The 23,489-nt window shown below is 42.3% G+C and overlaps 2 protein-coding genes across 4 annotated transcripts; one reads left to right on the plus strand and one right to left on the minus strand.

The window, feature by feature from the left end:
• Window positions 1-684: 684 nt before the first annotated feature.
• On the minus strand, window positions 685-7,146 carry NDUFA3 (NADH:ubiquinone oxidoreductase subunit A3). The gene is made up of 4 exons (XM_032238069.1): window positions 7,044-7,146; window positions 4,879-4,953; window positions 3,718-3,795; window positions 685-874 (listed from the first exon to the last, which is right to left on the minus strand). Exons 1-4 carry the CDS (start codon window positions 7,057-7,059, stop codon window positions 786-788), a joined length of 258 nt encoding a protein of 85 aa, XP_032093960.1. The 5' UTR covers window positions 7,060-7,146; the 3' UTR covers window positions 685-785.
• On the plus strand, window positions 7,146-22,193 carry LOC116522950 (T-cell-interacting, activating receptor on myeloid cells protein 1-like). Of its 3 annotated transcripts, none has more exons than XM_032238067.1 (5): window positions 7,146-7,171; window positions 15,811-16,095; window positions 17,805-18,092; window positions 19,257-19,517; window positions 21,501-22,193. In XM_032238067.1, exons 2-5 carry the CDS (start codon window positions 15,855-15,857, stop codon window positions 21,629-21,631), a joined length of 921 nt encoding a protein of 306 aa, XP_032093958.1. In that variant the 5' UTR covers window positions 7,146-7,171; window positions 15,811-15,854; the 3' UTR covers window positions 21,632-22,193. The 3 variants fall into 3 exon arrangements, with proteins under 3 accessions (XP_032093958.1, XP_032093957.1, XP_032093959.1); XM_032238066.1 differs by lacking the exon at window positions 7,146-7,171 and adding an exon at window positions 7,238-7,800; XM_032238068.1 differs by lacking the exon at window positions 7,146-7,171 and adding an exon at window positions 7,238-7,800 and having other exon boundaries at window positions 17,898-18,092.
• Window positions 22,194-23,489: the final 1,296 nt, after the last annotated feature.

Below are 23,489 nucleotides of genomic sequence, written 5' to 3' on the forward strand. Positions count from 1 at the left end.
AGCATACTCTTATGAACCAGTCTGCGTGGCTTAATACATTGCACAAATTGTGCCTTGACTCTACCAAAGAAAGTGAATCAGGCACATAAACCACAATTAGCCGGGCCTCTATAGCACATTAAATCATTGACTGACCGACCTAAGTTTAGAAATTAACTGTTGTATTAATATATCATGCTATGTTGAAACCAAACAAACCGTATTATAGCTTAGCATGTATAAACCAGTCAAATTTTCCTCCAAGACTTTGGTTCAATGTCCTAATTTCGAACTGGGTGGTAGAAGGAAGGAAGCCGTGTCAAAAGAATTGGGGTTTGAAATAACTCTCCCATATTTTTTCCCCAAACAATTTTATGACAGTGCATAGTCTTCTCTTAAGGAATTTTTATATTTCTTGACAATATGAAAAACAGAATCTTCCTCTTCCCCCCCCAAAAAAAAACCCTAGTGTAGCAGGTTGTCAATGTTTTTCTTTTACAAACTGCTGTTTGTGACAGTATGTGCAATGGTATCAGACTCTTAATTTAAGAAAAAAATTCCCAGTTCCATTACTTTGAAAAAGCCCCATGACTTGATTAAGCCTCCTAAGAACTTTTAACTATCTGATTTTATGAGGATAGGTATTCCTAAAATGCAGTGTTCCCCCTTTGATCTAAATTTCCAGCCACAACAACCAGATAAGTCTGCTTTTAAATACAACAGGGAAATTTATTGCCCCTGACAATAACACACATGTACAACCAAGGCAGGGGAAGTTTTCGGGGAGATCTACCCTCTGCCGATTCTCATTTCCTCAGCCACTCGAGTTGTTCACCGTCCTTGTCACAGGGATGAGCGGGAATATCTGCCATATTACCATCATCTCGAACTGGCACTATGATGAAGAAAGGGCAATCATGAACATCAACCAAATGAGCATTCTGTAAATGTCCAGCAGCAGCACTTATAGAATTATATAGTGTAAGGAAGGGCATGGACCACTTGATTCAATTCCTGGATTCATATACATAATGTGCTTCTTTGATTTTGGCCTAGCATGGAGAACAAATCCTGCCTCTGTGCTCTGTAGGTTGTGGTAAGTTAAGTAGATAAATCTATTCGGGCCTGATTTCATATCTAACATTCTAAGGCAAAATTACCACATTTTTTTACTATTAAGACACACCGGTGCATAAGATGCACCATAATTTCAAAGGGGTAAGTCAGAAGAAAAAGTTTTTGTCCTCCCTGGTCCCTAGGAACACTCTGCAGGCCTCAGCAGGGCTTGGGGAAGGCAAAAACGCCCCCATTTTTCACCAAAACGGGGGGATTTTTCCCTTCCCCCAGCCCTGCTAAAGCCTGCAGAGAGCTGAGGGGTGGGGGAAGGCAAAAACACCCCATTTTTTGCAAAAAATGGGATGTGGGGGTGGGGCTTCAGGAGGCCAAAAATGGCTGTATTTGGTGTATAAGACGCACCAACATTTCCATGCATTTTTAGAGGGGGGGGGGAAGGTGTGTCATACTCCAAAAAATATGGTAGCTCTTTTATTTGTAGCTAAGCAGGTGGTCCTCGATTTATCATCATTTGTTCAGCGGACGGTTTGAAATTGCAATGGCACTGAAAAAAGGCGACAACCGGTCCTTGCACTCTTCCCAGCAGACACATGATCAAAAATTGGGCCCTTGGCTACTGGCATTGATTAATGATGGTTGAAGCATCACAGAGTCACGTGATCACTATCTGACCTTCCCAGCTGACTTTCCCAACAAGCAAAGTCAATGGGAGGGAAACAGTGTTCATTGAATAACTGATGATTCGATTAATGACCATGGCATTAACAATTGTTGCACTTAGCAATGGAATTTTCAGGCTCAACTGTTAAGTCGAGGACTGTACAGATAGTTCTTCGGTTGTGACAACAATTGAGTCCAAAATTTCTGTTGTTAAGTGAGACATTTGTCAAGTGAGCTTTGCCCCATTTTACAACATTTCTTGCCACAATTGTTAAACGAAATCACTGAGGTTCCTAAGTTAATAAGAGATTGTTAATTGAATCTGGCTTCCCCATTGACTTTGCTTGACAGAAGGTCACAAAAGGTGATTTTATGACCTTGGGACACAGCAACAGTCATAAATATGAGCAGGTTCCCAAGCATCTGAATTTTGATTCCATGATCGTAGGGATTCTGTGAAGGTAACTGAAAATGATTATGTCACATTTTTCAATGCCATTGTAACTTTGAATGGTGTCTAAATGAATTATTGTAAGTTTTGGACTACCTGTCTTATGGAAGCACATTCTCCATCTTTTGAAAAAACCCAATGTCAATACAGCTAATTGTAAATTCATTTAATCTCTGGTTAAGTAAATTCAGCATCATTGCATGAGATTTAGTTCACTGATTTACCTACAACTGGATCAATACACAGAGCTATATCTTGTGGTTTATACACCATAATTGTTCGGATGCTCAAATAACAGAAAACTACCCATGGCCAACACAGAGAAATCTGAAAATAGGACTTTTCCCTCCACTTTTTAAAATTTTGTCTTTGATGCCAATCCTCTGCCTGCCTAACCCAATAATAACTAAAGCAGGAAGAAAAATAGTTTAAATTGCTCCAGAACATCCCATACTTCTGGCTCTCTTATACAGGCAGTCCCTGGGTTAAGCATGAGATCCATTCCTAAGACTGTCTTTAATTTAAATTTGTATGTAAGTCGGAACCTGTGCTTACAGACAGGTTGCCTATTACTAAAAGCGTTAGCATTCTCCTTCCTTCAGCTGATGAAATACTGAAGCCATGCAAAATTTTAATGAACCTTGAAAACAGGCTGTATATTAAAAATGTGTGGCCTCAGCAATTCATGAAAACAATCAGTTTGAATGGAACTTGGTGGTCTTCTAGTCCAACCCCCTGCTCAGGCAGGAAGCCCTATACCATTTCAGACAAATGGATATTCAACATCTTAAAAACTACCAGTGTTGGAGCATCCACAACTTCTGGAGGCATGTTGTTCCACTGATTAATTGTTCCAACTGTCAGGAAATTTCTCCTTCTAGGTTGCTTCTCCCCTTGCTGACTTTCCATCCATTGCTTCTTGTCCTACCCTCAGGTGCTTTGGAAAATAGTTTGACTCTGCCTTCTTTGTGACAATCCCTGAGATATTAGAACACTGCTATCATGTCACTCCTAATCCTTCTTTTCATTAAACTAGACATACTCAGTTCCTGCAACAGTTCTTTATGTTTTAGCCTCTAAGCCCCTAATCATCTTGGTTGCTCTTCTCTACACTCATTGTGCCGACCAAAGCTGGATACAGTATTCCAAGTGTGGCCTTACCAAGACATTATAAAGTGATATTAACATTTCACGTGATCTTGATTCTATCCCTCTGTTAATGCATCCTAAGACTGTGTTGGTTCTTTGGGCAGCTGTAACACACTGCTGGCTCATATTTAAGTGATGTGAAAACTTTGTGTGGCTTTAGTGATTTATTAGCTCAAGGAAGGAAAAGGTCATTTACCATTTTTAGAAGCAGGAAGCCTGTTTGTAAGTATGAGTTGTCCATAAGTTGGACATTTTACACGCATGGACTCCCTATGCCTTGCTCCCAAGAAATCGTTCAGCCACATACATCTCTGCAACATGTTACATATTAAAAATTGATGGAAATTGCTTCTTTGCTATCGCTAAAACACCAAAACTGCTTCTAAAAAAATAGAAATGTGTACCTGGGTAGTGATATGGCATGCGCTCATTCATTAATGCAGAATAACGGGCAATGGGGCTCACCCATGGCAGGGCTACAGCTGAAATAATGAAAACAAAGATGCATGCCAGAAATACATTTGTATAAAGCTACCATAAATGAATGAATGAATTTATTCAGAATGATTTACCATGGGAGCTACAAGCTAAATTTGATCACTAGTCACAGAATCAATAAAAAAACTAAGTTTCCCGAGCATAATTCCTTGAAACAATGTGCCAATCTTATAGTTCCATGATTCAAATATTTGCCAACATTATCTTGAATGACTCCTAGTGGTTTTCCAAGAATTTCCCAAAATGAAAGTGTCTGGAAATGAATCTGATTTTCTTTACACTTAAGAAGTGCTTGTAGCGGAGCCCCAGTCCGTACCCCATTTCAAAGTGAAACCTGTGTTACAAATCACGAGGGATTTGGAAAGAGGCCAAGATTGGAAATATGAAGAATGTAATCTAGAACAGAGTTACCCAACCTTTGCAGGTTGGCGGCCCGGAGTGGGAGGAGGGGGGATGATTTTGTGGGAGGGGCAGGTGCATGCCTGTGTGCGCACACCTACTGCTCATCTGAGTGGGACCGTGAATCCCCGTGACATCGCTCGTGCAAGCATGTATGAAGCCTGTCGTGACATTCACATGAATGGTCTGCAAGTGGCTGTGTGAGTGGGGCTCTGAGTGCCTGTGGCAACGCTTGCACAAGTGGGGCTGTGCATGGCCAGCTACTCACGCGGCCTGGTGGCCAATAGACCACAGACCATTAGCAGGCCGTGACTCACAGGTTGGGGTTATGCAACATAACTTTTTAAAAACTAATCCTGATTCTGTTTAATACCCCAGTGTTAAGGGCTGCTACACCTCTTCTCCCCTTAGTATTTCAAGGATACTAAATGTTGAAAGAATAAATTATCTATGGAGATTCTCAATCACCTATCTGGTCATGGTTGATCCAAAGGTGCTTTTCCAAAAGGCAACTTCTTGGTTTTTGTCTTGAAAATGTTTCAAGCTTCTTCAACTTCTTGGAAAAGAAGTGAAACATTTTCAAGGAAAAAAACCCCAAGAAGTCCAGCTGCCTTTTGGGAAAGCATCCAAACATATTTGGATTCCAGGGAACATCAGTGTACACTCACCCACAATTGCAATGACTATGGAGCTTACAATCACTGGTTCCTTGCCCCATGCAGTTTTCACATATGTTACCATTCCTGCAGAAAGATAAAGAGGCGTTTTTTGATAAGCAGATCTGTCTCCCACAGTAGCATCTGGAACTGTTTACTCAGACTTCAGAGCTAGCAATACAAAATGCCTTCCCAACTTTTAATTGATAGTTAAGATAACCCGTTCAGTTACCATATTAAGTCACTTCAAAACTTGATAAGGGGAATCTGGATAGCTCCTTTTCCAATTAACATTTCATTAAAAGGTATAAAATGTTGTCTTTAAATAAAACATGTTAATCAGAAAGAGTGCTACCAGACTCTTCCTGGTTTTTTTCTTGCTAATTTGACTGCGTAGCTCTTCTACGATGAATATTAATTTGAATAAATTTGGTTGCTCATAGCTACCGTTAAGACATTGCTTTAGAATTAATTAAAATGGAAACTTTGCAGCCATCTGACATCAAATGGACAATTCTCCATTATTTTAAAACAACCAACGTATTCTTATACAAGTGTCTGGAAAACTTTATTTTATTAAACAAGGCTTTTGTTAGATTTTGCTTTTTTCCTGGTCTTTATTTTTTTACAGGCAGTTTACTTTTGGTTGGATCTGTTCTGACACTGTGAACATTGTTAATGGAAACTGACATTTAAGTATTTTAAATATATGAAAGTACAGATAATCCTCGACTTACAACTAGGAAAGAGAGGAGAGACTTAATGAGTTCTGATGGGTTGGAAGTACAACATATGTAAGTCCAGGCCCAGATCCATCTTTCACATCTGCATTTAACTTTCCTACATTTTAAAATCAGGGATGGAATTATTTACGTATTCATTCATTCATGTTTATCCAATCTTTATTGTTTTCATAAACAGCTCAAAGTGGAGAACATATCTAACACACCTTCCTCCTCCTATTTCCCCCACAATAACAATCTTGTAAGGCGAGTTGGGCTAAGAGCGAATGATAAGCCCAAGGTCACCCAGCTGGATGGCTATGATGGGATTTGAACTCCAAGTTTCTTGCTTTCTAGCCTGGGGCCTCAACCGCTACATTTATCTGCTCTCTAATTGTTTGCAAGATAATTTGCAAGAGTTTCAACAAATGACGTTTCTGTCCCTCAGAAGAAAGCTTGAAATTGATTTATTTGGGGACGGGGGGGGGGGGGGCAAGATCTACCCAGCAACTGTTTGTCCTACATATTTTTCCAGAGTTGTCTTTGGCGGCAGGGAATCTCAATGTTGCATTTCTGAGCTCTGTCGACCTTGGAAGTCCAAAGGAGCTGATAGAGATAGGCGTCACTTGCCATTAGCATGAGGAGGTCTTTGGGAGATAAACTACAATCCTACCATACCCTACAAAGGAGTCCTGAAGGGCGATGGACCGAATACAAGTAGTCATCAATTTATAATCATAACTGAAATTTCTGTTGTTAAGTCAGATTTTTAAGCAAAGTTAAGTGAATTTTGTCCCGTTTTACAACCTTTCTTGCCACAGTTGTTAAGCAAATGTTCAACTATCAAACAGTTGTTTGCTTGTCCGAAGGTCGCAAAAAGGGGACCCTGGGACACTGCAACTGTCATAAATATGAATCAGGCGCCAAGTGTCTGAATTTTGATCTCGTGATCCTCGGCATGCTGCAACAGTAGTAAGCATGAAAAACAGTCATTTTTTTCAGTGCCGTTTTAACTTTGAACTAAACAAACTTTTGGAAGTCCTGGAGTACCTGCACTACGCTTTGAGGAGGAAAAAAGCAGGATTTAAATGTAAATTTCGAGTTTAAACGATTTAAATTTAAACGTGCCTACCATCCCTGTCCTACTGTCCCCACTTATTCATAATCATGTTTATACCCATACCTGTTACCTTATACATGCTTGACAAAATAAATGGAATAAATAAAGTAATGAATGAACCCCCCTCCATGACGTCATCGCCCTCCGTTACATGACATTCCAACAACCTCTGCCCAGTATCTACGCGATCTTCATCGCCCTTCCATCCTCCTCCTCCCTCTTTCCACCCTCGCACCCCTAGGCACTCTCCACAACAACAGCCCGTCCCGCATCCCCTCTCCTCCCCCCAAGGACACGGTCCTCCCGCCCGCCAGAAAATCTTCTCTCGCACTTACTGTTTAAGGAAGACATCTTGAAACTCAGGAGGTACGGAGCCCTGAGGCCTTCTGGGAGGTGTAGTTTTGTCGCGTCCTTTCTCTCCTCCTCCCTCCCTCTGATTGGTTGGCAAGGCCCTGTCTGAAAGGTGAACCAGGCTCTGCTTTTCTTTTTAATATTTCATAGGTATTTGTTTCTGTGCGTCAGGGATCATACACCTTATTTGCCCCCCGGCGATATAAACTTGTATGCTAATTCTGCATATAAATAATTAAAGCTTTCTAATATTTTACGTCCATCTCAAGCCGATTGCGAGAAAATCGCTTACTCTGACGTCATTTGCAACCCGAATACAGAAAAGGCTGGGTTTCGGGGCACGTGTGATTTCTAAAAAAAATGTTTCGTCTCGTTTCCTGTTGCCTGGTTTGCAAAATAAAATATTCACATCTAAACCACGCAGGGCATGCGTAAAGTGCTCCTTGCTATCCCTTTCTCGATGGAGAACGTGTGAATGCGTTTGCAAACAGGTAGAATTGACCGGCAATGGAATGACGCAGAGAATGCAAAAAAACCTTTTCTAGCAACCACTCAAGTTTTTTTTATTTTATAAAGTGCTGCAAGCTTGGATTCAATTTCCCCTTCCCTTTGGATTTTGTCAATCTTCAAGATAGTTCAACTTACAGCGAGGAAAGTTTCTGTCCAAAACATATTCCAATATACTATGCCACGATTCCTTTTAATTATTGCATAAGCTATAATTGACTAGACCCAACTAAGGTAAGCTCAAACCAAACTTGTAATAATTATATGTATGTACATAAGGGAAAATGTGTTTTTAATAGAATAGAATTCTTTATTGGCCAAGTGTGATTGGACATACAAGGAATTTGTCATTGTTGCATATGATCTCAGTGTACATAAAAGGACAAGATACATTCATCAAGAATCCTAATGTCAGGGTTCTAAATAGCTTCCTCAACTAAATTAGACTCTGAGGCAAGAGGTTCCTCAAAATTCCGATTTATTATAAGGGCCATGTTGGCACATCTGGGAAAACTTGAATCTGAAAGCTTCCAGTTTTTCCCCACCAGTTGAAAGTTCAAGATCCTGCCCCTAGACTCACAAGTCTATCACATGGTCCTGTAGGAAGTTATCACCCATCCCTCTCCCAGAAAAATAAAATATCCTAGGAAATATTGAAAAGGCAGAATATTTCTCTGGATGTGAAAAGGAAGAAACGTGTTTTAAAAGACAGAATAGCTGCCTGCAGCTTCCTGCCCATCCCCCTTTGTCAATGAGCCATTAAAACCTGAGCTAGTCCACTTTACATAATAAAGTGTTCTCCCCTTCAGCTCCAGAGTGATGGGATTAAGGCATGATAATATTGGCCCTTTACTCAAATGGCACCTGAGTACTCAACCAAACTTGGATTCAAAATGCAGCCTAGAGAGTTGCCCCTGCATGGGCCCTTGGGAGTCTGACAACCAATCAGAATACAAGCTCAAGATCAAAGGCCAGAGAGGGCATAAAACCAGGGACTCAGCTTCTCTTCCGCCCTTCTCTTCTCTTTTTCTTCACCAACATTGAAGCATGTGATCACCTTTTCTGTTCAGGGCTCAAGCCATGTGGTCCTGTCCACCATTAAAACCATCTTTCCAAGCAGCCTCCATGTCTCCAGTGTCTTTTTCCCCACTTGGAGCCGAACCCAGAAGGACATTTCTTCCAACAGTCCAATGAGTCATTGCCACAAATTAAGATTCGTCCCATCCACATCTGTCCAAGTGCAGGGACAAGGCAACTTGATTTTCTGGGGAGGAATGTTATTTTGGCTACACAGCTCCCAATCTCCATACCATCGCCCCTCCCAGTTTCCCATAGTAGACTATGGCTTGAGGTTCTAAATCCCGATGGCTTCCAAGCCTGACACTTAAGGTACAACACTTAATGATAGTCATAGGGTACAAATAAGCAATCAGGAAACAATATCAATATAAATCATAAGGATACAAGCAACAAAGTTACAGTCCTGCAGTCAGAAGTGGGAGGAGATGGGTTATAGGAACGATGAGAAGATTAATAATAGTAATGCAGCCTTAGTGAATAGTATGACAGTGGTGAGGAAATTATTTGCTTAGCAGAGTGATAGCAATAGCAGTTAGACTTATATACCGCTTCATAGGCTTTCAGCCCTCTCTAAGCGGTTTACAGAGTCAACATATCGCCCCCACAGTCTGGGTCCTCATTTCACCCACTTCGGAAGGATGGAAGGCTGAGTCAACCTTGAGCCGGTGAGATTAGAACCGCTGAACTGCAGATAACAGTCAGCTGAAGTGGCCTGCAGTACTGCACCCTAACCACTGTGCCACCTCGGTGATGGTGTTTGGGGGGGTGGGTGGGATCTGTTCTTGTGTCTAGTTGTCTTGATGTGCAGTGCTCTATAGCATCGTTTTGAGGGTAGGAGTTGAAACACTTTATGTCCAGGATGCGAGGGCTCTGTAAATATTTTCTTTTTGACGTGCAGCGTACAGGTCCTCAATGGAAGGCAGGTTGACAGTAATTGCTTTTTCTTCAGTTCTGATTATCCTCTGGAGTCTGTGTCTGTCTTGTTGGGTTGCAAAACCAAACCAGACAGTTATAGAGGTGCAGATGACAGACTCAATAATTCCTCTGTAGAACTGTATCAGCAACTCCTTGGGCTTCCTGAGTTGGCGCATAAAGAACATTCTTTGTGGTGCTTTGATGATGTTTTTGATGTTAGGTGTCCATTTTAGGTCTTGAGATATGAGATGATGGCGAACCTATGGCACATGTGCTACAGGTGGCAAGCAGAGCCCTCTCTGCGGGCATTCCAGCCGTCACCCCAGTCCAGCTCCACCATGCGTGTGTGCGCGCAACCTGCTGGCCAGTCAGTCTTCAAGTCTCTGCCACACATGTGCAGGGGAGGGCACTTGTGCTGGGAGTGCTTTCATTGCATTTGGGGGGTTCACGCATGTGTGGGTGCCCCCCGGTGCCCCATTTTGGGCCTGGAAGGCCTTGTGCACAACCTGGCAGCAAAAAATGGGCAGGGGGGGGTGATGTACATGCATAGGGGCGTGTTCACATGCATGTGTGGGGGGGGCATGTGTGTGTGGGAAGGGTGCATGTGCGGGGGCACTCACATTGCATTTTGGGGTTTTGCTGGGCATTCAGCACCAAAAAGTTTTCTATTACTGGGATAGAACCTAGAAATTTGAAGTTCTCTACTGTTGATACTGTGCTGTCTAGTATTGTAATTGGTGGTAGTATGGGAGGGTTTTTTCCAAGGTCTACCACCATTTCTACGGTTTTGAGTGTGTTCACTTCCAGATTGTTCCAGTCGTACCACAAGGCTAGTAGTTCAACCTCCCATCTGTATGCAGATTCATCATTGTCTCGAATGAGACCAACCACCGTTGTAATAATGCTAATAGCAATAGCAATAGCAGTTAGACTTATATACCGCTTCATAGGGCTTTTAGCCCTCTCTAAGCGGTTTACACAGTCAGCATATTGCCCCCAACAACAATCCGGGTCCTCATTTTACCCACCTCAGAAGGATGGGAGGCTGAGTCAACCTTAAGCCTGGTGGGATTTGAACAGCCGAACTGCAGAACTGCAGTCAGCTGAAGTAGCCTGCAGTGCTGCATTTAACCACTGCGCCACCTCGGCTCTATGGATATCCATGGATAGCAAGGACAATTGATCACAATGGTTTGCAGATAAAAATGCAACATTTGTACAATCATTTTCAATCCCTAATACAGTATGTATAATTAATATTAATGCATAATTATTTTTTATTTACTTGAACTCATGTCACACTGTGGGATGTGAGACACTCTGTTAGACCAGAGACAACCCCACAGAAAAATGGCTAACTGCTGCTCTCTTAACCATCCTTTTTTCCTACTGAATCATCAGGGTCTTTCCCTGAGTGAAGGACATTTTCAGCATTGCTTGGTCTTGAGAAGGAAAAAAAATGTTAGTTCCCTTTTGAAGTAAGCAGGGTACGGGATAAAAATGTTATGTTTTGTGCAGCTGTAGAGTATGTTGATAGTGACCTCCCCTTATAATTTTTCTTTCATGCTGTAGAAATTCAGGGAAAGAAAGAAAGAGAGAGAGAAAGAGAGAGAGAGAGAGATGGATGATAGATGGATGATGGATGGGTGGGGTTAGAGACAGGCAGGCAGACAGACAGGATGGATGGATGGAAGATTCATCATCAAATGCAGATTAGTCAAACAAACATCAGTTCTTCCCCTTAAAAATCCAGATAAGCAATAGATACAAGGAATAATCATTTTGGTAGCACCAGGTGACTATCTAGTTTTTTTGCAGCCCATATCTGTTCTACAAAGAAGGATCTCTTCAGTGAACCCCACTTCTGTGATCACCTCTTATTTCTTGAAAAAAAGAAAAGAGAGGAAGCTTAAGAGACAAGCTTCTAAGCATGTGACTAAAGTTTGAGTGATTCACTAGATTTACTGGATTGCTACTGCTGGCTCTAAATCATAGTTTGAGTAACTGTCATTTAGGCTGTTGAGAGTCAAATGGCATACAAGTTAAATAAATTATCTGTTCACAATAATGGGAAGTCACGGCCATGAGTTTTTTTTCCTGGTGTTGCCCCTTGTACACGTTGAATTCTTCTCAAGAACCTAGAATGTCATAAGGCAGGGGTGTCAAACTCGATTTCATTGAGAGCAGCATCAGGGTTGTGTTGGACCTCAGGGGCTAGGGTGGGCGTGGCCAGCTCGATGTTACTTATGTCGGGGCCGCATGTGAACGAGCGTTCTGCCAGTGAAAACGGGCTCCCAAGCTCTGTTTTCAGCTGTGACTGCCTCCTGCAACCCTCTGCCAGCATAAATGGAGCTCATGAGGACTGCACACGGCCCTCCAGAGATCCATTTTCACTGACAAAGGCATTGTGGGTCGGGCCTTCATTGTTTTCTTGGTGGCCTCGTGGGCCGGATCAAAGCACCCTGCGGGCTGAATCTGGCCCTCAGGCTTTGAGTTTGACACCCTTATCATAAGGTATCAGTTTGGCACTTGTATAGATCCGAGAAGTGTGTCTTTTTACAATTGACATACAGAAAAATTGTCAATGTGCAGATTTTCTAACTTCCACCCAACATTTTTGATAGCATCCAGTGTGGCGATATCCACTGGGACCACCACAGCAAGTTTAGGGTGTAGTCAACTAATCTTTCAACTTTCATTTTCAGGTCTTGATACTTCGTGTTCTTCTCCAATTCTTCTATTCTGCTATCTCCTGGTATTACCAGATTAATTATCTACACTTTCTTCTTTAAATCTGTTTTGTTATGTGCCAAGAATTTATTGGTTTGTATTCAGAAATTCCACAATATTTTAACATGCTCATTTTCTATTTTTCAACTCTCTGTTCACACCAATTTTTCATTACTGGCGCAGGATAATTTTTACAGATGTTCCAGTGAATCATTTTAGCAACTGTGCTATGTCATTCTTTATAATTTGTTAATGATCTTTTTTGCATAAACTACTGAGTTGTTGTGTTTGCCTGTTCGCAAGATCTGCATTTTGAATCATTTGTCATTTTTTCATTATTATTATTATTTTTATTTGTGGTTAATCTTTGGTGAGATTTACAGCCTTTGGGGCTGGTTGGTAGCTCAACAGCTCGAGTCCTAACCAAGGACCTAGGAACTGTTAAGGTAACATCGGAGGATATAAGCTGTTCCAAGTAGGGTGTTTTTTTGTAGAATCAGAATGTTCAAGTATGATAAATTTAAAATTTCCAAATAGTGAGGTATCCCTTTGGATATTGCTCCAAGGGCTCCAATTACAATCAGGACAAAACACAATTTCTTTTTCCGCAGTCACTCAACTTCAATTTGCAAGTCCTGGTACTTTGTGATTTTTTCTTCCTGTTTATCTTCAATTCGTGCATCTCCAGGTATTGCAATGTCAATGAACCATACTTTTTTCTTTTCATTTAACTATTGTTATGTCAGGTGAGTTGTCAAGTGCCTGGCAGTCTGGATTCTGAAGTCCCACAAGATCTTGCCTTTCTCATTCTCTAAAACCTTCTGAACTTGATGTTCCCAGTGGTTTTTGCTGTACTCAAATCCAAACTTTTGGCACAATTTCCAGTGAGTGATCTTAGCAACACAGTCATAGCATTATTATTGTTGTTGTTGTTGTTAGGTTAGGCTAATTGCAGTGCAAATAGCTGAATAATTGTGGTTTTCATACCGCAAAAGATGACTGCATACAATATGATGGCTATGCTTACATAATATATTAATTCAAAATGTGATTTGTTCTCTTATTTTATTTTACTATTTGTATTATGTCTTTATTATTTTTGCAAATAACTCAAGGTAGCAACAACCCTGTGAGGTGGATTGGGTTGAGATAGAGTGACTGGCTTAAAATCACCCAGCTGGCTAAGGCAGGATTTGAATTCATGGTCTCTCGATTTCTAGCCTGGTGCCTTAACACTGGAACAAACTGGCTCTCAGTTTGTGATTAAGGGTGTTCTGTGGATCTAGCAGACATGATTTGGAAGCTTTGTGCTAAACTACTTAGCATAACAGCTGTGTCGTACACAAAACACAAGTCCAAATGGGATTTACTGTACTTGTTTTTGGCAAACAAGTGAATATGAGGCACTATGGTTTATAACCTATGGTTATAGTATAACATAGTGTTTGAATCCCATCCAGTAAGGATGGTTTAGTCATACAAAGTAAACCCTGACTTAGTACACAGCATAAATGTAGACATTATTAAGATATCATTTTTTGGCAGATTTTTCTGCTCACCTTAAAATAAATCATCTGAAGCTCATTCCAAAGAAACTGAGCAGCTCAAATCAGAATTCTTTTATTCTTCCATGAGTTAAAAAAATATTTTTTCCTCTTCTACTTCCCTTCCTAACTATCATGACTGATTATCTATCACTGTTTCCTGGGAGGGAAAAACCACATTTCTCAGAGCCTGGAGCCCTTTTCCTCCTCATTCGCAGGCTGCATCTCTCTAGCGATGCCCGTTACTCTCCCTTTCCTGCTCCTTACAATCTGTGAGTATTGGTGGGAAGAGTCCTTAAGACTCCATAACCCTTCATCCTGGGAATGGATCTTCTAGAGGTGGAGCCAGACTTACCATTGAGGGACGAAGGGGCTGTTGGCCAGAATAAGATTATTTGGGGTGTTATGAGAAGGCAGAAAATGAATACTGTAATTATTCATTCATTATATCACAGTTTTTTTAACTGTGAAAAGAGAGGCTTTCTTGCTTGCTTTCAAGTTATTTTTTAATCCTGGCAACTGCCTAGACAAGTCCTTGCAATTTTCCTGACAAGATGTTTGGAAGTGGATTGCCATTGCCTTTTTCCTTTTCCTTTCAGAGAAAGTGGGTGGGCCAATGTCACACAGCTGGCTTTTTGCCTTAGATGGAACTAGAACTCACAGAGTTCTAGAACTGGTCTCTAGCTCATGCCTTCGCTACTGCATAGCTTGCTGCCTTCACGACTGCATCCAAGTCGCTCTTGGAGTTTTCTACTGGGCCCAATAACTTGTGGGGGAGGGATGGACTTGTCATTCCATCTGAAGCAGGATTGCATGGGAATCAGGCAGTGGTGCAATTCAGCCGGTTCTGTCTGGTTCAGGCAAACCAGTAGCGGTGGCAGCTGGAGGCTCCGCCCAACCACCCAGACATCATCATGTCCCATTTTTGACACTCAGCGCAAACACAGAAGGTTTTGCGCATGTGTGGAGGTAGTGTGTGTGCTCGCATTTGCAAACCGGTAGTGAAGGTAAGTTGATTTCTTCCCTGGAATCTTGGGACTGGCGTGATACATGAATCCAATCAATTTCAGCAGATTCTGCAAACTACAATAAAGCAAAGCATGGTCTAGCATGATACTGAATAAAGATTTTGTATGCCTGTCAGCCTTCCCCAGTCCAACATCTTCTGGTTGTGTTGGAACTGAAATGTTTGGAGTTCCAGAAGTTACAACCCAACATTTCTGAATTCATCAGGCTAGCCATCTCAGATGTAAGATAAAAAGCTGAGCTTCTCAGAAATAAGATTTCTGAGCTTCTTGGATGACTCTTCTGTCCATAGTATTGCAGAGGGAATACCTGATCTAAATTTCACATCATGTTCTTCCTGTCTGCATTCACACAACTTGCTGACCCATCATAAAGAGTAGTGAGAATATGCCCACAGTCTTTTTAATATTTCTTCCTCCTTCAAGGTTCATTAACCAGAGGCAGACATTTAACCCAGGAGAAATAATATAATCTGAATCCAGAGTGACTATTATTGTTAGAGGTGCCAGTACAGGTATGCAAAAATCTAAATGACCACTAGACAGCAATAAAAAGATGTTCAGTTAATCTTCTGCAGCCATCTGATAGTTGTGTCAATTTTTGCAGCCTAGACTGATAGCTGTAACAGTTGGTTTTGGAAGAAGCTATGGAGGTTTGGGTTCAAATTCTGGTTTCAATGAAGCCCAACAATTCAGTTTTGGAGAGGACAGAGCACCAAGTAAAATGGCGGCACATTCATCTTTATTCCCTCTGGTCTATGGGTTTGTTTTTTGTACAAATGTAGACTCTCTTTGGCTGGCATTATTCATCATCTTTACCTAATCATGGTTGACTGAGTAACCTTCAATTGGAATGATTTGCACTGCATGCATTAAACCAAAACCAAACAAATCATACTTGGCTTGGGACATTTGGTGAGCCAAGCCTCCCCGTTCTGTCTTTTCTTTAGCTCTGCCAAAACCATCCATTGTATGGCACCAAGCTCAAGATGTGATGGAAAAGCACCAGCTTCAGTGCTCCGCCGAGGAGGAATACGCAGGCAGCTGGTTCTCCTTATACGTGGGAGGCAGTCAGAAGCTGGTAGCCCAAAAGAAAGCTTTGCCAACAGAATCTAGTGCCACCTTTGAGGTTCATGAGGTTGGCCCAGATGAGCAATTCCATTGTAGCTATGAAATCTGGGAAGCTGGAAAGGCAATCCGTTCTCCACTCAGCCAGCCTGCAAACATTACAGAAGGTGAGTATTAAGCTGAATCTATTTTCTATTTCCCTCTCACCCTCCATCCATTCATCCATCCACCTTACAACAAATTGTAAGTCAAAAACTACATGTACATCCAATAGTACTCTGGTGCAGAAAACTGAAAATTGGTTTCTGTGAACCTCGTTTTATTTGCTATTCTCTGCAATCAAAAGTAATTTAGCTCCAAAGCTTAAAAAAAGGAAGGAAGGAAGGAAGGAAGGAAGGAAGGAAGGAAGGAAGGAAGGAAGGAAGGAAGGAAGGAGAATTGCATTCCCTTTTTTTAAAATTTTGAAAGGCAACATTACATTTTGATCCTAACTAAGGATCGGTTGTTTGAAATATGTACAGACCTAATCAAATGTTAATCATGCTCCAAATTGGGGCAAGATATGTTTCCCTGAAAAGTCGAACAGGGCCTTATTTTCTTTTGACCCCCGAAATAAGCATTTGGCTTTATTTTCGGAGAGCTCTTATTATTTTTGAGATGCAGGAGGCAGCAAGCGTGATCACCTCATGGCTGCTTCTGTGTTGCAATATTTTCAGGGAGGGCTTATTTTTTGGGGGGAGGGCTTATTTTAGTGCATGTGCTCAAAAACCCAATTAGGCTTATTATTCAGGGAGGTCTTATTTTCAGGGAAACAGGGTAGAAGAGCTTTGAAATGGCAATTACTTTCAGTTGTAAAATTATTTTCAGATTGTAAAATTACTTTCAGTTTGTAAAAATCTTCAATTCCCATTGTCCTCAGTCAGATGGTTCCACCACAAATGCGCGCACAACAAAAGCGCGCCTGACTAAATCGCGGTGTCTAAACCGCGGTGACAAAACCGCACGACGAATTAGCGACTAATTAGCCCTAAAGCGCGCCGACAGAAGCGCGCTGTAACGTAACCCTCAACCTAACCCTAAACCTAACCCTAAACCTAAACCTAACCCTAACCCTAAACCTAACCCTAAACCTAACACTAAACCTAACTGTAAATCTTACCTTAAATGAAATTGCGCTTCGGTCGGCGCGCTGTTGTCGGCACGCTTTTGAAATCGCGGTTTTAGCACCACGGTGTTGTCGGCGCGTTTATGACGTTCGCGCTTTTGACGGGTCACGCAGTCAGACAAGCTAAAAGATAGCTTGCCTAGGAATGCTGACTTCTAACTGTACATATAAAACCTTGGTTTTTATCTATGTTAAAAAAAACCAATAGAAAAAGCTACCTTTTATTTAAATTAGAAAAGCTTGCTTCCAAGAAACAGATCTAGTTACTGTTCTGAAAGGAAGTATATTGTTTTTCATATCTCTCTGCCTGAGGTGCTGGCATATACCAGGCAGAGAATAAATTTTTATTATGTTTTGCTTCATTTGATGCTCTAGAACAGTGTTTCCCAAACAGTTTTAAGATGTGTGGATTTCAACTCTCGGAAGTTGAAATCTACAGATCTTTAAATTGCTGAGGTTGAGAAACATTGATTTAGAGCAGGAGTGTCCAACGTTGGCAATTTTAAGATGTGTGGACTTCAACTCCCAGAATTCCCCAGACCAGAAGGGCTGGCTGGGGAATTCTGAGTATTGAAGTCCACAAGTCTTCAAGTTGCCAAAGTTGGGAAACCCTGCAATAAATACAGGGGGATGGGTATATACATTATAATAATCATAACCAATTAAATTGGTTAGACCTGAAGCTAAATGTAAGGCTTTTGTCTCTTCCAGTGCATTATCTCAAGCCTTCAATTGCTGCAAGTCCCAGCACAGAAATCTTGGTGGGGCAGGACTGGACACTCCATTGTTTGGCTCCCTTTTCAGGTGTCAGTTTCGTCTTCTACCAGGCCAGGGACTTCCGGTATGAAGTCACTCCTCAAGGGAATGCCAACATGGCTGAATTCTCCCTGAAGAATGTCTCAGAGGCCGATGAAGGACGGTACACATGCTACTACCACAGCCTCACTGACCCCGTCATCTGGTCCAATGCCAGCAGTCCTGTGGTGCTGAAAGTCCTGGGTGAGGAAAGGCAAGGAGGTTGCCAAAATTAAAGGAGGTGGCTCTTATCCTGAATTGTACAATAAGTGGAGAATGGTGGCTCCATGTTGGGATTGACTGAGACACAGTTTGATGTAGTGGTTAAAGGCACCAGACCAGAAACTAGGAGACTGTAAATTCTAATCCTGGCTTAGGTGTGAAACCTGGCTAGGTGGCTTTGGGCCAGTAACTAGAAGACTGTGAGTTCTAGTCCCACCTTAGGCAAGGAAACAATCTGGGTGACTTGGACCAATCACCAGGAACTTGTGAGTTCTAGTCCTGTCATAGGCATGAAAGCCAATTGAGTGACTTTGAACCAATTACCAGGAGCAGAATTCTAGATCAGCCTTAAACATGTAAACCAGTTGTGTTACATTGAGCCAATCACCAGGGGATTGTGAGTTCTAGCCTTGCCTTAGACACAAATCTAACAAAATGTCTTAGGATCAGTTCTTCTCTTTCAGCTCCAGAAAGAAGAAGGCAAGGGGGGGGGGGCACTTCTGAATATATTGCTGAGTCAAAACTGAATTTAAAGGCATATTTGGATATGATTAAATTGGCTTATCTCACACCTAGTAAACTCCCTTTGTGAGTTTATTCTTTTGAGTTATATAATATACAATTGCCATTTTTGTGAGATCTTTTGTTTGAAGTAAAGAAAGGTAGCACAAGAAGGGAAAATATTAGATTACTCATAATTTAATTCCTGCACTATTCTCTCTCTTACTTATACATGCACACACAACACACAAATGTACACAAAATTTATTTCAGAGAACAGTTTGTTCTCTTCCTTTCTTGGTCCTTTCATTTGTTCCTTTGTGTGAAAAAAGTACACGGAAGAGTTAATATCCTTGCACCCTGCATTATTTGAAATTCCAGTAATCTTTGTCGGAATGACTGTAAATTAATAAAACTGTCCAGCTTTTGTTTCTGAAATATGGTCTGGGGACTGAAAAAAGGGCAATAAAAAGAAAGCTGAGAGACCCCTGAGTTCTTCCTTACCAGCTGAGGGGGACAAAATGGCTGCCACAGCTTTACAATCCAAACCCCATCATCATGTTGACTTTTTTGACCTCTTCCCCACAGACTCCATTGCTTACTAGTTTTATTGCCTTTTACAAAATAGTTCATTTTTTTTTCCAGGTAGGTCTGATGTTAGCAGATATCAGGAGGTGATGGTTGACTCTGCAGGGAAGCATCGAGTGAATTGTTCAATGCCCACCGTAGCTGAGGGATGGTTCCATCTTTATGTTGATGGGGAGTTTTTTGCTGAAACCAGAGCGTGGCCAAATGGGACAAGCGCCAGCTTCCGCCTCACAGAAGATGCCCTCAGCAACCTCAAGGGCAAGCTGAGCTGCCAGTTTTGGGAAAACCAACTCAATGACACAGTAAGCCAGACACAAGGTGAGCCCAGAGAATCTAAGGGCAGGAGACAATGAGAGGGTGATGAAGGTGATGGACCGTTGAGGTAGATGAGGGTTTGCAAAGCCTTCATCTTGAGGAGCTTACAATCTAACCCAGTGATAGCTAACCTTTTTTGTTGTTGCATGCCAAAAGCGTGTGCATGTGTGCATGATAGCCCACACCCATAAAGCAATGTGTGTGGGACCCCCCCCACCTGCATGCACCCTGCTCCCGTGCATGTACGCAAACCCTCGTGCAACCCCACTCCTTGTGCATGCGCCTCACCCACCCCTTGCCCCATTTTTGGCTTCCAGGTTGGTGCAGGAGGCTTTCCAGGCCCAAAACAGGGCGTGGGGGCGCTCCGCGAGGCACCAAAGTGCAATGCAACCATCTCCCAGTACACCCGCTCGCGTGTTTCCTGTATGCGCCCTGGCCCCTACACATGCGTGACAGAGCCCCAAATACCAGCTAGCCAGTGGGAGGCGCGTGCACATGCGCAGTGGAGCTGGGCTGGGGTGATGGCTGGCATGCCCGTAGAGAGGGTTCTACATGTCACTGGGGGCATGCGTACCATAGGTTCACCATCATGGGTCTGACCTTTGAAGAAAATGCCACTGGTTAAACAGGAAGTATGAGGTGTGCCAAGCCACAGGAGATGGGGGTGGGCAGAGCACCATGTGCCTTGGCGCCTTAGGGATACCCCGTAGGTCAGTGAATGGCACTCCGCCCGGCTGGAGAGGGGGTTTGCCGGGTGGCTGCTCATGAATGTGGTCACCTCATGGCTGCTTTGCCCCTGAGGCTGTGCCCGGCTCTTCGAGAGCCTGTTCCCCCCTCCGGCCAGGGAGAACACCACTCCCCAACCTAGCGGTATCCCGAAGGCACCAAACAACGTGAGCACACACACCCCCCCTTGGCTCCCATGGTTTGGTGCCTTTGGGATACCGCTAGGTCGATGAGCCGTGCTCTGCCTGGCCGGAGGGGGGGGGGTTGTCCAGGGGCCTTATTTTCGGGGGTGAGCTTATATTTTTGCCCATGCGAAAAATGTGGCAAGGCATGAATTTCAGGACAGATCATATTTTCGGGGAAACACGGTATCTATATTTCTTGATGTGTTCTGTTCACCCACAAAGACATTTGCCAAGACATTCTCCTCTTTAGGGATCTCACTGAGTGGTAGGGGAGAAAATGGGAAATAGGGGGAGGTGGGTGGAGCCTGTGGGACACCCAAGAGCCCACATATTAAATTTCACTATAGTACAATTTCAGCTTTGGACAAAGCACTCTCACCAGTACTGACAGGGCAAGCCACTAGCAATATAGCAATAACACTTAAAACTAATATACCGCTTCACAGTGCTTTACAGCCCTCTCTAAGCGGTTTACAGAGCCAGCCTATTGCCCCCAACAATCTGGGTCCTCATTTTACCCATCTCGGGAGGATGGAAGGCTGAGTCAATCTTGAGCCTGGTGAGATTCGATTTGCCAAACTGCAGTCAGCTGGCAGTCAGCAGAAGTAGCCTGCAGTACTGTATTCTGCCAACTGCCACCACAGCTCTAGAATATGAACTGAGAACAAACCCATTCCTTACTAGCACTGATGATGTTACCTAGTTTGGGTAATGAAATGTCTGCAAGAAAACACCCAAGCTCAGAGATCCCCAAGGACCCTTCATGAGTATGCCAACTCAGCCAGCTGTTTGCTCAACAGTTATGGTTAAACACAACGTGGCAATAAATTCTGGTTATGACTAGATTACAAAAGTTTGAAATGTTCCTTCCAGAGAAGATTTAATCAGTTGTGCTCAAGCCAGCCAGAACGAAATTTAAATAACAGTCTTATAATAAAACTATTAAAGCTCAACCATTAAAAACTCATCAAATGCAAACATGTCATTAAGAAAGTCAGAATGCGTAATAAAGATTTATTGGGGAAATGATTTTCTTTTTTTACAGTATATATGTATTTTTCTTTTTCTTTTAAAGAGTCAATTCTGCTAAGCACTGATTTCACTGCAGCCAATTCCATACGGCTTGGCCTCGGGATCACTATCCTTGTTGCAGCTGTGGCTTTTGTGGCTGATGCGTTTTGGACTGAGAGGCATCAGGGGAACTGAGCCAGGCAATAGCTTCTGAATCAGCGAGATATGTGGAGTCACACAAAAACATGGCTTGAAATGGTATTTTCTGGTCGCTGAATCCAATGAGAAGAGGGATAACAGTCAAGTCAACTGAAAGCAGGTTGAAGCTTTCACTACCCAAAACCGTTCATCAAAAAGTCGTATTGAACTTTGAGAAGTGATTGCAAGTCCTTTCTTTAGCACCGTCGTAACTTGGAACAGCCCCTGAATGAATGATCTTAACTTGAGAACTATCTGTATCGTAAAAACAATATCACTGAATGATCTTTATGTCATTTCAACAAATTACCCTTAGTAATTTCATCCATTTTCATCTTAAAAGGAATACTTTGGGAGGTTTTCAAATGTATTTTAGCATATGTGGCAACCTTTAAGTCAACTTAAATTTAACTTGTCCTGCTGGGATGGGTAATGGATTCATGCATCATTACCCAAAGAAAAACTGCTTTTTATCCAATTTGAGATAATTTGCCCAGATATTGAAAGCACTGCTGTAGAAGCTGCCTTCATGTCTGCAATAAAAGATGCTTTTATTTTATTTATGTCTTTGTCTTGTCTGTGGAAGATTGGAGGTAGATCAGAGTTTTATAGATAATTATTGCAGTAACCAGAATATTGTCAGAGCAGTCCTCAATTTACTCCCTTACTTCTGGGTAGCTGTATTGAGGTGAACACAATTTCCTGAAACAGGAATTCTGTTCAACTTTGTTTTGTGGACACTTGTTAAAAATATGGAAGGTAGACTCAAAAAATACTGTAGTATTTAGTTCAGGGGTTGATTCCAGCAGTGACTACAGCTGGTTCGCTCATGGGCATACGCAGAAGCCAAAAAATAAGATGGCGGCACCTATGGTGCCACTGGGAGAAAAAATTCAAAGACGTGGCAGGCAGGCCTAAATTGCTGCTAGTTCCAGCGACCCAGGCTGCCAAACTACTACCGGTTCAGCCAAACTGGTCTGAACTGGTAGGAACCCACCACTGATTTAGTTGTTTTATCTGTGAAAGAAAATTACGGTACCACTGATATTTCTCCCAGTGTAGTCAATTCAGCCAATCAGTGCATAAAATCTCACTGAGAGTAGAAGAGTGGTGTCAAACCATAGAAACAAGTAGCATCTCCATTTGGCCCTTGCAGCTTAGAATTCTGGGATTTGCATTCCAGCCCTCTATAAAGATTCCCATTTCTTGCCTCAGACAGGAGTTTGGGGGGGGGGGGGGGTCAAGCTGTTTTCCAAAACACCTGAAGGCCAAACAAGGAATAATGGATGGAAACTGATCGAGGAGAGATTCAACCTAGAAATAAGGAGAAATTTTCTGACACTGAGAACAATCAACCAATGGAACAGAAGTTGCCTTCAGAAATTGTGGGAGCTTCATCACTAGAAGCTTTCAAGAAGAGACTCTGGACTCCCAGCTGTCAGAAATGATGTAGGACAGGGGTATCAAATCCACGATACACATGATGTATCGGGACTTTTTTCCCATTTCGCATTACTTGAGTGTGGTCGTGGCCAGTGCGTGATGCATCCAGCCTGCAGGCTGGGAGTTTGACAACCCTGGTGTAGTAGGGTCCCCTGCTTGAGCAAGGGGTTGGACTAGATGACCTACAAGGTCCCTTCCAACTCTGTTATTATGTTATTCTATTACTATCCCTGCTGCCTGTAACTGGCAATATAAGCTAAAAATGGACCCTCATAGGGAAAGGTTTCAGAGTTAAAAATCTGGGAAGACAAAACGGGGGAGCTTAAAAATCCACAAATCCCAATTCCATGTCCCATTTCTTTTTCTCTACTATTAGACACATCAGAATTGGTTTCACTGGTTTAATAAGTAA

This window comes from Thamnophis elegans, chromosome Z (genome assembly GCF_009769535.1).
Source record: "Thamnophis elegans isolate rThaEle1 chromosome Z, rThaEle1.pri, whole genome shotgun sequence".
Classification (NCBI taxonomy): Eukaryota; Metazoa; Chordata; class Lepidosauria; order Squamata; family Colubridae; genus Thamnophis; species Thamnophis elegans.